A 15,740-nucleotide genomic window follows, 5' to 3' on the forward strand; every position below is an offset into this window, starting at 1 on the left:
ATTATTTAGGTGCAAGTTTTGTTTCTCATGGAAAACTTCCATGAGAACTTCTAAGGAACCATTGACTAGTTTTTCTAGGGAGTGGAACTTTGAGTTTATGGCTGGAAGGAAACTCACCTTTCATTATATATTCTTTTGTTATTTTTCAAATTTTAACCATATGCCTGTATTACAATCATACATTTTAGAAAGATCAACTTTTTTAAAAAAGCATTCCTGAACTTTTCCCCTAGAGTTGTTATCATTATCACCATCTATATTTTCCACTTCTTGTATTTAATTTTTACAAGCACAGAAATATACCAACTAACTAGTCAGTTTAACAAAAGTATAAAATGAGTTGACAGATCTTTAAGATGATAAAATATTATTATTGAAAAATTGAACCTCTGTATATTATTGTTATGATTATTTACATGTTGTAATTATAATGAATATTTTCTCACAAGACCATTGCCATTTTCAAATGCTTTTATTATTTTCTTCATTTCTTTAATTTGAAAATAGAAATATGCTTCAGTGAAAAAAAAAGAAATAGAAAAGTTTAATTAAAAACATCTAAAACTTGGTAATAAACTTAAAGTGTTCATTTTTCATTTTTATATGCTTAATTTGAAATTATGTAGGATATGAATCTCTAAAAGCTTCAAATTACATGTGATTTATTAGGATATCTGTAAAATATTTCCTATAATTTAGTTTTGCTCTTTCTGTACATCTTTTGGTTTGTTCCTGACTCATCTGGTATTTTCTAAGATTACTTAACTGCCATAATATCTTAAAACTTTGTTATATTTTATGTAATGATATCATCTTTCAAAACACAATGTGAAAATATCATGCTGAGCTTTGTTTGCGAAGAGAGCAGTAAGATTTGTTTTGTTATACTAGGTTATCACAATGCTAATTATTATCTTATTTAGATAAGACTCCCAATAGGCAAACGAGGTAGGCACATATACGCTTGAGGAGTTTTGCTGAGATTGATAGGGTTTCCATCCAATCTAATATCTTCTAGTGCCTTACGAATATAAGTCACGTTTTTAACATTGCAGAAGGTATCTTCGTGCATCTCCAGAATGTTGTTATTCTAAAAAAGATGAAAATAAATAAGGCAAGATATAATATATTTTTAGTATTGATTAATAACATGGTCCATTTTGCTTCACCCTCATTTTTATCCTTTTGTTCCTTCCCTCATCCAAAAATGCATTTTATGTGATTTTATACATCAAGAAATTTCTAGGCGATGAGTATAAATCAATGAACAGAATAGATATATACTTGAGTATATGTCTATATACTATAGACATATACTTTAGTAACGGGAATATAAGATAAGAAAGTGAAAAAACAAATTTACAGAAAAGTAATTATTTCCAAAAATGATGAGAACTGTGAAGAAAGGACAATGACTGTAAAAAGTTATCTTAAGGGATAGCAATGGAACTGAGAATGGAATGACAAGAAGACATGAGTGTTGAAAGAGCAAAGGTAAGAATATTCCAAGTGGAGAGAACACCAAGTTCAAATTCTGAGTAATTTCCATGGAATGTTCAATAACAGGGAAAAAAGTCAATGTAGCTTAAGTGAATTGAGGGAGAGAATGAGCAAATATCAGGAAGATGGCAGAGAGTAGTACTAGATGTTTTAAAAACAGCTTTATTGAATATATTTTACAAATATAAAATTCACCTGATTTAAGTGTACATTCCAGCGGTTTTAATATATTTATAGACTTGTATAAGCATCTCCACAATTTAATTTCAGGACACTTTTAAACACCTCCCAAAGAAACTCCATAGTATTAAAGATAACTTTCTATTTCCCCCTACCTCTGGACCTGGCCACTTGTAAATTACTATCTGTATATATGGATTTTTCTAATCTGGATATTTCACACAAATGGAATCATACTATATATCTTCTGTGTGACTGGGTTCTCCCACTATGAATTGTATTTTCAAGGTTTATACATGTTGTAGCACATGTATCAGTACTTTTCTTTCTTTTTGATTGCCCAATAGTATTTCATTGTATGCTATATCATCTCTTTGTTTATCCTGTCATCAGTTAATGGGAATTTGGATTGTTTCCACTTTGGGGCTCTTCAGTGAACATTTATGTACAAATTTTATGTGGACATGTTATAAATTCTCTTGTGTATATACCTAGGAGTTGAATTACTAGTCATATAGTAATTTAATGTTTAACATTTTGAGGATCTGTCAAACTGTTTTCCAAAGTAGCTGCACTGTTTTACACTTCTATCAACAATATATGAATTCCAATTTTCTCTGCATCCTAACCAATAATAAAATAACAACTCTTATTTTAGCCAAACAACTGGGTATGATGTGATGTCCCATTGTGGTTTAGTTATTGCTAGTGTGTAGATACAAAATTGATGTTTATATTGATTTTGTAACCTGCTACATTGCTGAACCCATTTATTAATTCAAATGGTTTAGTGGATTACTTATGACTTTCTACATATATAAGATTTATAGATCCATTTGGGGAGTATTTTTGTCTTAACATTAAGTCTTCCAAACCATGAATATGAGACTATCTTTCCTTTATCTAGATCTCTTATTCCCAGCTTTATTGAGGTATAATTGACAAATAATACAAATAAAATTGTATATGTTTAAGGCATATAGCATAAAGTTTTTATATATTTATACATTGTGAAATGACTACCACAATCAAGCAAATTAATATTTTAATCACCTCATATAATTACCTTGTGTGTGTGTGTGTGTGTGTGTGTGTGTGTGTGTGTGGTGAGAACACTTGAGATCTACTCTCAACAAATTTCAACTATACAGTACAGTATTATTAACTATAGTCGCCATGTTGTACATTATATCTCCAGAACTTATTCATCCTAAATAACAAATTTTATATCCTTTGACCAACATCTCACCATGTCCTCCACTCCCCCTCCCCACAGGCTCTGACAACCATTATTCTACTCGCTGCTTCTATGAGTTCCACACAGATTATTCTACTCTCTGCTTCTATTAGATTCCACATATAAGTGAGATCATACAATATATGCCTTTTCTGTCTAGCTTATTTCACTTAGAATAATGTTCTCCAGTTTCATCCATGTCATTCCCAATTGCAGGATGTCTTTATTTTTAAGGCTTTTTAAATTATATTTTTATTATATCCCATTTTAAATATATACTACAATTTTTGTATTCATTAACAGACATGGATTGTTTCCATATTTTGGCTACTATGAATAATGCTGCTCTAAACATGGGAGTGCAGACACTTCTTTAAGATATTGATTTCATTTCCCTAGATATATACCCAGAAGTGGGATTGTTGGACCATATGGTAGTTCTGTTTTCAATTTTTCGAAGAACCTCCATGTTGTTTTCATAACGACTGTACCATTTTACATTTCTGCCAATAGCGTACAAGTGTTCTCTTCTCTCCACACACTTGCCAGCAATTATTATCTTTGGTCTTTTTGATAATAGCCATTCTAAAAGGTGTGAGGTGATATCTCACTGTGGTTTTGGTTTGCATTTCCCTGATGATTAGCGATGTTGAGCACCTTTACATACACCTGTTGGTCATTTGCATGTCATCTTTCGAGAAATGTTTATTCAGGTCCTAAGGCAATATTTTAATTGGGTTATTTTTTTCCTATTGAATATTTGAGTTCTGTATATATTTTGAATGTTAACTCCTTATCAAATGTATGGTTTGCAGATATTTTCTGCCATTCTGTAGTTTATATTTTCTGTTGATTGTTTCCTTTGCTGTGAGGAAGTCTTTTAATGGTCTGTTGTATCTTTCAGTATACAAATATGTACTCCTTTTGTTTAAATTACTCTTTGGTAATTTGTTATTTTTGTGATTATTACAAATTGAATTGTTTTTTAATTTCATTTTAGATCCTTCATTTCTAATGCATACATATACAATTAATATTTGTGTATCGATTTTGTAACCTGCCACATCACCAAACTCATTGGTTAGATTTCCTCTTTGACCCATTACTTATTAAGAAAAGGTTTGTTAAATATCCACATATTAGTGAATTTTTTCAATTTTTCTTTGTTGTTGACTTCTATTTTAATTTCATTATAATCATAAAAATACCTTGTATGATTTTAATTATTTTCAATTTTTTGAGACCTGTTTTGTGGCTTAGTATGTGGTCTATCTTGAGAACTATTCCTTGTACACTTGAAAGGTAGGCATATTTTGCTGTTCTGGGGTGGGATGTTCTGTGGATGACTGTTAGGCTTAGGTGGTTTATGTGTTGTTCAAATCTTCTGCTTCTCAGCTGATCTTATGGCTAGTTCCATCTATTATTAAAAGTAAAGTATTGCAGTATCCAACTATCATTGTTTAATTGTCTATTTCTGCCTTCAATTCTAAAAGTTTATTCTTCATAAGTTTTGAGGCTCTGTTGTTAGGTGCACAGATGTTTATATCTTCCGGACTGATTGACTCTCTTATCAGTGCAAAGTGTTCATAAGAAATAATACAGATTTAGTGCTTAGGCGCTGCATGGTTCTCTTTGATAGATAATAGAAACATGTTATTTAATAATAACTATGCCTCACATTTAAGGACTTATCATGTTCCACTAACTGTACTACCTATAAATTAAAACTGAAATGCAGGGAGGTTCAGATAATTTTTCTAATAGTGTTGGAAGGAAAATTTCAGCCCAGGGAATCTGCTTTTGCAAAAGCCATCATTCTTGATTACTATACTATATGTTGGCAAACATTTTTCAAATGAATCAAAAGGGGATTTTTATTTTAGCATTAAAAATAAATATAAATTAAAGACAATGTAAATGAGAAGCAGCTTTATGCTAGCTATTGGTGAGGTGGTTGTGAAAGAGAAATATTTTTAAAAGGTGCATTTAATGCCTTTTTAAACCATAAAATAGGGAACATAAAACCAATTATTTTTAATCTCATACTGTATATACAAGTGAATTGTGTTTAACATCAGAGAACTGGTTACTTTGTAGAGTCAATGTCATCACAGACAAGAATAATAATAAAATTTAATTTACAATTGAAAAACACATTCCAAACTTTTCTTGAGCATTCCTTTAGAAATCCTTCTCCTAATCACAGACAAGGCAAAAAATCCTCATATACATGAAAAGAGAGACTAAAAGAGCTACCCAAAAACAGGATGAGGACTATAAAAGACATATATATTAAAGAAATAAACACAGCTAGAAAAACTCTCAAAAGAGATAGATATCTAAGATTCAGAGACAGATATACATAAAAGGACACCAAAAAAGTATGGAGGAGTATATATTAATAGGAATAAGAGAAAAGACATAGAGGTCAATATAGAATCCATAGAGAAAAATGTAAGAATCAAAAACCTGCCCTCACATAGCAAAATCACTTCTTGTGATAGTTCACACTTTTTCTGTAAAAGATTTTAATATTACACTATGATACTGTTTCTTTGAGCACACAATGAATTTATACTTTATAGATTTATTCCTTAGAACAAATGAAATTATTATGGAAAGTTGATTACAACTGTAGACCAAAAGTTACTCTCGAATGAAATAAGAATAATTTATCTTTCTTTAACAAAAAAGTGTTTGTTTTCATTAAGCATATTTTTAACATATTTAAATAAAATATATTTAGAAAATATTAGATCATAACATTTTTGAAAATGTGTTTTCACATATAACTTCAAAGATAAAATGTAGCTTAATAAGATTTAAAATCATATAAAATTTAAAATATGTTGATTTGGGAAAAACTACATTTTCTTAATCCAGAGAGATGTAAATCTGTCATCTCTCAGCAGATAGGAGTGCCCTACGGTTGAATTTAATTCAATACACAGAATCTAAAGCTAAAATTAAAAAGCTAAAATTGACATTTTCCCCCTGAAAGCTGGAAATCAAATTAGATTTTTGTTTTTCTCTTTTTCTCTTCTATTTCTAATCCTTACACACTTCTTTAGCAGACAATATTTTCAATTGTTTTTCAAAGGAAGTTTGGGTGCCCCCAAATGCATTATGCTTTGGCAAAGAACGAAAATAAAAACTAAGATTATCAGAAATAAATCAGCATAGGGTCATGAATGTACAAATACCTTGTACTCGGACTGACAGTGAAAATGAAAGAGAAGAAAGACAAATAAAAGAAAATCACAGTGTGTCTACATCTCATTATAAATAGCTTCTTATATCCTGACTTCCTCCTGTTTGCTTTTGTTTTCCATGGAGATGTTAGATATATCTTAGTAGTAGAAGCCTACCTGGAGATGAAGGGCCCGTAGGTTTTCTGGGAGTGGCAGAGGGATGTGGTCCAAGTTGTTATCAGTGAGGTAAAGATGATGAAGATCATACATATCCTGTAAGCATTCCAAATGTAGGGACTTAGGTAGAAATTAGTGGTGTCACTGTATTTTCCATTTCTTGTCCATGCAACTAATAGTAAAACAACACATGCCTGACCAGATCTTGTTTCGTAAAGCTGAGGCAGATTAGTTTTCTAAATTACCAGACAATTCAAATGTGTTTGGAAAAATGGAGGGCAAGCAGGCATCTCTTGATGAAAATGAAGCATGTTTCTCAATCTCTAGAAAGAAATTTGCTTTGTATACTTTAACTTTCTCATTTTAAGTAAGGCTGTGACTTCCTGTTCTCTGTTCTGCAATAGGATTTGAGGATTTTGGCAAGGCATAGCAAGAATTTCTTTCATGTTAAAGAGATGGAGAAATGAGATTCCCTACCCAAAAAAGCCTGTTCTTTCTAGCTTGAGTTCCAGGGATGGGACAGCCTAGCAAGACAGAAAAAAAATTAGGCAAGAACAGATCCACTCTAGCCAAATATCACAGGACAAATTGTGACTCACCACCCTCCACAACAACAAAAGATGAGTGAAGAGACTAGTGACTAGACTTCTACTCTTGCCTGGCTCTAATGAAGTACCCTAACTCTCTTGCTCAACAGAGTGCTGTCACAGGAGAGTTAGTGGAGAGACAGGACTTTCACCATTGTCCAGTGCTAATGTGTTTACGTGACCTCCTGTTGCCATCATGGAAGTAATGTGATGTCCCGTCACAATATTTTTAATGTATTTGTTCAACGTATACTTAGAGGAGCAGAGTAAGAATGTGTAAGAAAGTCAGTTGGTTACTGTTTTCAGACTCAATGCTATTATTTTAAGCAAGTCACTCTAGCCCCAAACTTGCTTCCTTCACTGAGAAAACAAAATTCGTAAGATTAACTGATTCCATCTTCCTTATAAAGTAATTTAGAAGCCTTCTATCCTCAAGGCACCAATCATACCCTGTACAGGTAGTTATCCTTTAATCACATTAAAAACTCTCCTTGAGTGGATTTCTTGGTAAATACAAATTATCTGGCTTATGCCATTTCCAGGTACAATTTATAGACTGGTGCTGCATGTAGCTACCCAATTCTTATTCCAACTTTGCTTTCTGTTCTTGGTGCTTGACTAGCCTCAAAATACACCAGAACATATATTTCCCCAAAGCGTGATAAATAGTATTGTAAAGATTGTTTTAGTAGTTAAAAGTCTCATCGAAATGAATTTCTTTCTAGAATAAAAAAGGCTAGTCATTGACCAAGATGAAAGTCTTTCACACTCAACCTTAAAACTCACTTTAAATGCTTCTTGCTTTATTCCTTTCCTTCCAAGTCTGTTGTTGCTAATATCAATGAATGTCAAAGTACTTGGCAACTCTGGGAGTTGCCTTATTTTGTTGTCACGCAGTACAAGCTCTCGGAGTTGAGGCAGCTTTCTGAATGCATCTTCATCAATCTCAGATATTAAATTTGATGTCAGATCAATCCTTCTTAAATCATCTAGAAGACAAAATGAAGGCCGTAGTTAAATATTCTTGAAAGGTTTTTGTTCACATAAAAATATGAATATAAATTTCCCACATATGAGCAAATATAAACTAATTAAATTAGCAATGAACAGTTAATGTAATAATTATTTCTAAATACTTTATAAAAATTTAATTGTTTCCTCCAAATACTATTTATATTTATGCATTTTATGTAATTTTAGCAAAGAAATTGGAGTATTATATTTAAAATAACTAAACTTTTCCCTATATTCTAAATCAACTTTATTTGAATTTAACTACTTAAAATGTTTCCCTAAGTGATGGCAGATTGTTGCATTTTCTAGTGGTCAAAGGTACATTATTATTAAAATACACAGGCATTAAAAATAAATTTTTAGTGATTAAAACACTTTATGAAGACAAGTACAAAAATTCTGTTAGCAACAATTATAAAGTCAGAATTCAGGCTTGCATTCATCAACCATAAAGTATTGTGCTTTAATAGAAGTCCCTATAAACAAGCCAAATTCTAGTAAAAATATGATCAAGACATTTTGCTCTAATATCATAACATGGTAATGAGTTCTAGCCTATAAAATATAATTATTTATAATTTCTATTTAGTTAAAAATAGTTTATTTAAAAATATCAACAACTATATAGTTTCACAATGACTTTTAACTATTCATTATTTTTTAATCATTATTAAAACAAATCTTCAAATGGTTAAATAAGAAAAATAATTGATTTATGAGCCATATTTTCTATTCAGCTATAATTTTCAGTAACAGCAATTTATGGTGCAACAATTTTAGAGAAGTCTGTAAAGAAGAGAGAGACATTAGTGCTGTCATCCATACTTAGGCCCGCAAGATCGTTTTTGTTGATCTTTTTAATTCTGTTAAACCGGGAATAAAAATAAGCAGTGTTCTTGGGCAGTGGAGGAATAGCATCAAGTTCATGATCATCGCAGTATACTGTGGTACTTATACAAGTACACAGAAGGCAGGTTGGAAAATCTAAAAGATAGAGGCAAATAATTAGAAGTAAGTAATGAAAAGCAATTTCTATGTGATTGTCAATGTTTGTTAAACAAGATTAGAGTCTCATACAGACCATCCTAGTATATTTCATATTTTCTCATATAGTTTTCTGTAAATGGAATATGAGTCAAATATATCAATTAAAGCTGCTCCAATAATTAGTATATTTTTGAAACGTTTTAAAATTCTATTTTAAATTACTGAGTCAATATTTCACAGTTGTCGCTTTTACACTTATTAGAAATTCTATCTTCAAATGTGAATATTAAGATTGTGGTTTTCATAAATTTAAAACATCCCATATAATGTTTTTATTATGTTTTTGGTTCAATATTTAAATATCCCACTGAAACAAAATCTCTTCAAGAAATATATGGGGTAATAATTATTAATGTTAATTAACTCAATATGAATTTATTGAATCCTTTTCATGTAAATGGCACTATATGAGCTGAACAAAGAGAAAGAGTTCTATTTTATAATCTGTTATGTATGATGATTAATCACACAAGTAAATAAAATGACCATGGCGAATGTCATGAAATATCATATAAGCATAAAATAGGGAAATTTGACCCAATCTGAAGAGTCTTTGTTCTTCAAAGAGGTGATAATTGAGTTGAGATCTGCAAGAAGAGAAAGAGTTGACTATGCTGGTGGAGGGAAGCATATTCAGGCAGAGGAAGTAGCATGTGCCAAATTCCTTTACTTTGGAAGGACTGATAGATGGTTTATAAGCTAGAATGCAGAGAATATCAGACTGTGTAGGACATAACACATATGGCCTTATAGGCTATGTTATAGGTTTTGTTTCTTATCTTAAGGATGGGCATGTTAAGATATTAATCTGCTTGATGGTGGAAGGCTGAGGGAGGGCAGGTGAGTGGGCAGAGTGAAGATGAGTTTATATAAAAGATGATGATTGCTAAGGTAATGGTAATAGAAAAGACAACAGACCCAAAAAATATTTTTTAGGCTGGATTATATCTCAACATATTAATCTATTTTTCTCAATATATTACACAGATGCACACGCACACACGTGTGCGCACGCACACACACACACACACACACACACACACCCCTTCTTCACTCTCTGTTTAGTCGTTATATAGAGGACAGTAAGCTTCTAAAGGAGAGAGAGAAGGAACAATGAGAAAGGAAGAAGGAAATAGGATGGGGCAATATTATAGAGGCCAAGTGAAGAAAGGTTTTAAAAGAAAAGGATATAGAAAACAGTCTAAGACTGTCAAGATGTCATCTAAAGTTAAGAACTGAAAAGTGTCTCTTGAATTAGTTATTGTGGTGGTTATGAGAGACTTCAGTAAGAGCTTTGAGTAATGAGGCTGGAAGCCAGATTATAGTCAATTAAGGAGAAAGTAGGTGAAGAAATAGGTACAGCAAACATAGACAGTTCTATTGAGATATTTGACTGTGACAGAGGAAAGAGAGATGGCGGTAACTATAAGAAGATGTTATTTGTAGTGTATATAATGAAGGATATTGACTAAAGTGAGAGAGTTTTGCAGACAAGGATCCAAAGAAGGAGAAGCTGAAGATAAAAAGTATCCTGAGAGGGCAGTGAGAGGTGAAACTCAAAGCCCAGTGGGAAGAATGCACGTCCCAAATGTGGGAGGACAGATGGTTCCTCTGTTGCAGTAGGAGGAGAGAGAGATAAGGTGTATAGATACAAGTGTAGGTAAATTTTATGTTTGAAAATAGAAAGATCTAAGAGCTGCTGACCAGAAGGTTGTTTGTGTTTTCTTTGTAAAGTAGGAGGCTAAGCTTTCTGAAGAGCATGAAGAGTAAAGGGAGGAGGAGACATGGAATTGTGAAAGAGGAGATGAATAGAGAATGTGAAATAAGCTGTGAGAATTATAGAAGAAGAAAGTGATGGAAAAACTTTTGGGGATTGTTTAGTAATCATTTCATCCTAACTAAGCTGAGACTTTTCTGGTTTTGGCACTGAAAGTCCCTTGTCTTGGAAATCCTTCACTCCAGGCAAACCAAGACACTTGGTTGTCTTAGTTGAAAGATCCATTTGCAGTTTGTGATCAGGAACTAGTAATGTACTTACCAAAGTCTTATTGCTATCATTAAATGGGAAAATCATTTACAATAACAACTTCAGAAATGAAAACTATTTCAGGAATGGAAATCTAAAGAAAAACTTTAAGAGGAAGATGTAAAATATTTAATATTTACCAATTTCTCCAGTCATTATAAATTTATCATTTATCATAAATTTTTTAAAAAGTAAGGCATTTAATTCTTCTATATATTCTTGGCTTTGTTAATTTAGCAACAATTGCTTAGGGTAATTATATACATTCACAGCAGTTATAATTTAATTCTAGTTTTTCCGCTAATAATTCAAACCTACTTTATATGGCTTTAAGATATTATTTTTAGAAATTTGCATTATAGAAAAAATATATTTTGATTTCTAATGTTCTAAATATTTCCAAACTATTTAACTTCGATGAATTTATAAGATTTAAATTTAATTTTAGTTTAGAACTTCTGGTGATATTTTTTCTCTAGAAATTACAATGTGAATTAAAATTTTAGTTTTTTTTACTCACACTCAGATCACCTTTGAGACAACATTTTTTTGAAAAGTAATGGATTTTTAAATATTGCTTCAAAACTTGCATTATTGAGCCATAATTTTGACTAGAGTTTTAAAAAAGATTGGGCATTATATTTTTCTATTGTTTCTGGCTCAGGTGAAAGACCCAAGTTCAGGTAATGATTCCAGATCAGTCAACTTTTGAAAGATCTGAAGTAACTTAAAAATAAGTAATGGTATAGAGATATTTAATTTACCTATTGTGAAGGCTTTCTGTTGGGTATTTACATTTTCTTGTCATTATATTCATTTTCTTGGTTCTGTTTGTAGAATATTCTACTACTTTATAGAAAGTTAACTACGTGGAAAAAAATACGTTGTGTTCATTAAAGATTTAGGATTTAATGATCTCTGTTTGCAACCCCACACCATTACATACAACCTCCATGATCTTGGACAATTTTTATAGTGTGTTGGAATTTTAGTTCTCCTGCTCATAAAGGAGAGATAACAATAAATACATAGTTCATAGTGTTGTTGTTTACGACTCTGCAAAGCGTTAATGTACAGAAAACACTTTAATCGCTGTGACATATAGGCAACATTTCACAAAAAACAACTTTTTATGTAAATTATTGATTAACAGTTAAAAACTCATAGAATCAGAGAGTAGATTAGTGGTGACCAGGGACTGGGGAGAAGGGGAAATCAACAGCTATTGTTCAACAGCTGTAAATTTTCAGTTATGCAAAATGAGTAAGTTCCACAGATCTGCTGTACAATATAGTGTCTGTAGTTAATGATACTGTTTTGTGTCCTGAAAAGTTTATTGAGATTGACAAAAATGATAAACTTCTATCAAAAATAGAATAATGAGAATAACTAACATTTATTATGTTTACTATGGACCAGGCACCAAATTCATTCATTTAATCCTTACAAAAACTCTATAAGGTAAGTTCTATTATTTATTATCCCATTTTTTAGAGGACACTAAGGCAAGAAAAATATTGAATGCCTTGCTCAAGACTGTATATCTATCACTTGGCAAAGCTGAATATGAATGCTCTTTTCTCTCTTTCATTCTCTCAGTATGTTCTGTACAGACTTTTCTCATATTACCTGTAACACATAATAGCCTCTAACTTTACATGTTTGTCTCTCTGTACTAGACAGAAATATCTGTAAGAACAATAGTCATTTTAAGATAAGTTTTGTATATCCAAAATTTAGAGTACAGCGATACTTGACACTAACTAAACCTTTGAAGTGAGAATCCTACTCATTTTTTCTAAATCCCTTCACTATGTGCCATTCTCCGTGTGTGTGTGTGTATGTGTGTGTGTGTGTAAAAATATTTAGGTATGAGTCCAGTTGAATATCCCCAAGGTTGACACTGATAAACTTTAACAAGAAATATAGGTAAATCATAGAATTATGTTTAGCACCGGGAATTCCTTTTCATTAACTAAAGTGCTCTGGTTTAGATCACCTTTAGGCCATGCAGGGTGGAGTCCAATGTAATGGAACACTTTCCTCTTTTCCTCTCTGCTGTTTGCTAGAACTGAATGGGAAGAAGCATACTTTCCCATACATATACAGACAAGAATCAGAAGACTCACTTCAAACCCGGTGGGTGAAACTAACAGCTACGTGATCTCTGGCAGCTTCCTACCCTTTCGAACTAGTCAGTAATAGTGAAAAGATTAATATTGATTAACTCCTTCACAGGGAAGTTGTAATAGTCAAATGAGATAATGTGAAGTACTGAGCATTTTGGCCCACAGATATTATGTGCCCAATCAATGTAAAATCATATTACCATCATCACCACCATCATCATCATCCAGCATTATCCAGCATCAATCACCTTATCACCTTGAATTGCTGTGGCCTGATCCCTGACATAGATTCTGGTCTTGCTAATAGTGTATCCTTTGTTCTAAAAATGCATTCACCACAAAGGTTTTGAGTAATAATGCCAGACAAATATTTTCATACCAAATCATTGGTTTTTGAAAATTTCATCACGCCCGAGATGAATTATTAAAACTACTTTATAAATTTTGACACAAAATACATGTGTATCTCCTGCTTCAATCCTAGCCTATTGCAAAATTTTCTCTTTGGGTCATGTGGGTTTCCTGTGGCCTTGGAGCTTGGCAGTATTGAGGGATGACCAAGAGGACTTAATTACAATTCAGCTTTGATGGACCTGACCTTCATTAGTGTGGGGACCCAGAACTCCGGTGAATTCAGGTTCCTGTGGAGAAGAGCCATCGATCAGCCTGGGGGTGGACTCCTCCTCCTCCTCTTCAGCCTCCCCTGGCTGTGGGGGTGGGGTGAGGAGCTCTCTATTCCCTGAAGGCATCATTGTCACTATTTCAATCTGAAAAAGAAGCAGAATTTTATCCCGCAACCTCCTCCTTCATCCTGTGTGGTAGTGACATGCATTAAAAATGTATCCATCTTTGCCACAAGAGGTCACTCATGTTCTGAAGTTTAACAGTGTGACTAGCCTGCTTGCCTGGGAGAACACATGTGGTTCCAGTTACTGCTATTGTTTTTAATTAGTTTTGATTCTCAAATCTTAGTAATAGTTTCCAATGCCTTCTTTTTTCTTTTGGTCTTCTTGCTCTTTTAAACATCTTTATATATCTGTTCATTCCATAGGTTTTTTTAAAAAAAACTCACTTATTGTTTTCTAAATACATAGCATTGTATTCAAATGAATTATTGTTGTGAAAGATGCAAATTAACCCAGAAGTACACAGAGTAAAATCCAAAAGTCTCCTTCACCATGCTGCCCTAATTCTATTCCCTTTGACGATAATAACCAATAAGTAATTGATGTGTATGTTTCACTCCTTTTAATACTTGGTTTCCTAAATTCAAATATTCTATTTTTTTTTTTACAACAACATATACTTCCTCCAATTGTATGTTACTGAAAGGCATTGTTTCTACTAAATTAAAATATATGGAGATTTGAAAACTGTACAATTTAATTATAATATGCCATTTCTTATATAATTTCAATATTATTTTGAATAACAAGTATTACTACCAGTAGTTGGGTATGTTAAAATTGAACTTGAGAGCTTTGACAATAGGAATACAAAATTGAAAAAATGCTCAAATAGTTTTACAGGGATTATATTTTAGATTATACTTGCTTTTCTCTTCTTATTTGCGTATTTTAAGTAGTGAGTTATTGTTTCTAAGACCACTGTTTGCATTTAAAATGACCCTTTATTCTCAACTCTCTTTTCTTGTCCCAATGTCTCTTCCTTTGTATTACTTGATAAATGTTTACATCTCTGATGACCTTGTGGCTTTGGGCAGGAAATCTGCTCAAGACTATTGACTGGCAGCATACATTTGGGACCCACTGATTAGGGCCTAGTTTCCTCACAGCATCCCCAGAAATCCCAGATTCTCTCTGTACCACCCTAACATGGCCTCTTAATCTTTTTTACCCTTCTTCTTTATTTGCTTTCATTAAACAAGCAAGCAAACAAAAAAACAAAAACCCACAAATTACTTTCTCACTTATTTGCTGTAAAAATGAAATGCAAAATATTATTTTCATGTGTAAAATATGTAATAATTAAGCTATATATTTCCTAGATTATTTTAGATAAATGTTTTAGATAATAATAACATTTTAAAGATAAACTTATGATTTAATGTCACTTTTGATACATTTAAATGCATTGCTTCATGTTAAAAACAAACAAACCCTAAACTTCCTTTTGTCAGTTTTCACTCCTGAGTTATGTCTCCTTCTGTACTTATGTAGTCTTTCCCTTTCAGCCCTTCCTACATTGTATTGTATTGGTTCTATCCTTTTTCTGCCTCTTCAAGCATATTAGATGGTACACTCTCAATCACGGCATATATCTTTGTACCTCAAGGCTGTAGCATAATAGATGATCAACAAGTATTTATTGAATGTAATACAAAAACTTTGCTTGTCCAAACATCTAATTCACAGTTTTATACTTAATTTTAGAGATTTTGCTGAGAAAAATCAGTGAATGAGTTAACGCTGACTGTAATGCATTTAAAGCATGAAATCAAACCAAAAGTAAATCATACTGTATTTGATGCATTAGGACGCTATACGTGAAGATATTATGGCTAGAAAGCTCCACTTGAGAAGATTGTGCACACTTCCTTAAACAGACATATGGATTCCATCTGCAGGGGCAGAATGAGGCAGATTCAGAAGGAATGGATTTGCAGAGAGACCAAAAGGAGGCTCCAGGAAG

The 15,740-nt window shown here is 32.2% G+C and overlaps 1 protein-coding gene across 1 annotated transcript in view; it reads right to left on the reverse strand.

The window, feature by feature from the left end:
- Positions 1–458: 458 nt before the first annotated feature.
- The window catches only part of EPYC (epiphycan), a 35,605-nt gene continuing 20,323 nt past the window's right edge, over positions 459–15,740 (reverse strand). Inside the window, exons 3-7 of the mRNA XM_006923820.1 lie at positions 13,687–13,855; positions 8,712–8,870; positions 7,659–7,861; positions 6,286–6,381; positions 459–1,090 (exon numbers count right to left, since the gene is read on the reverse strand). Coding sequence (XP_006923882.1) covers positions 920–1,090; positions 6,286–6,381; positions 7,659–7,861; positions 8,712–8,870; positions 13,687–13,855 — 798 coding nt within the window. The 3' untranslated portion in view covers positions 459–919. The remainder of the gene's footprint in view (positions 1,091–6,285; positions 6,382–7,658; positions 7,862–8,711; positions 8,871–13,686; positions 13,856–15,740) is intronic.

The sequence above is a fragment of the Pteropus alecto genome, unplaced genomic scaffold, assembly GCF_000325575.1.
Source record: "Pteropus alecto unplaced genomic scaffold, ASM32557v1 scaffold76, whole genome shotgun sequence".
Taxonomy (NCBI): domain Eukaryota; kingdom Metazoa; phylum Chordata; class Mammalia; order Chiroptera; family Pteropodidae; genus Pteropus; species Pteropus alecto.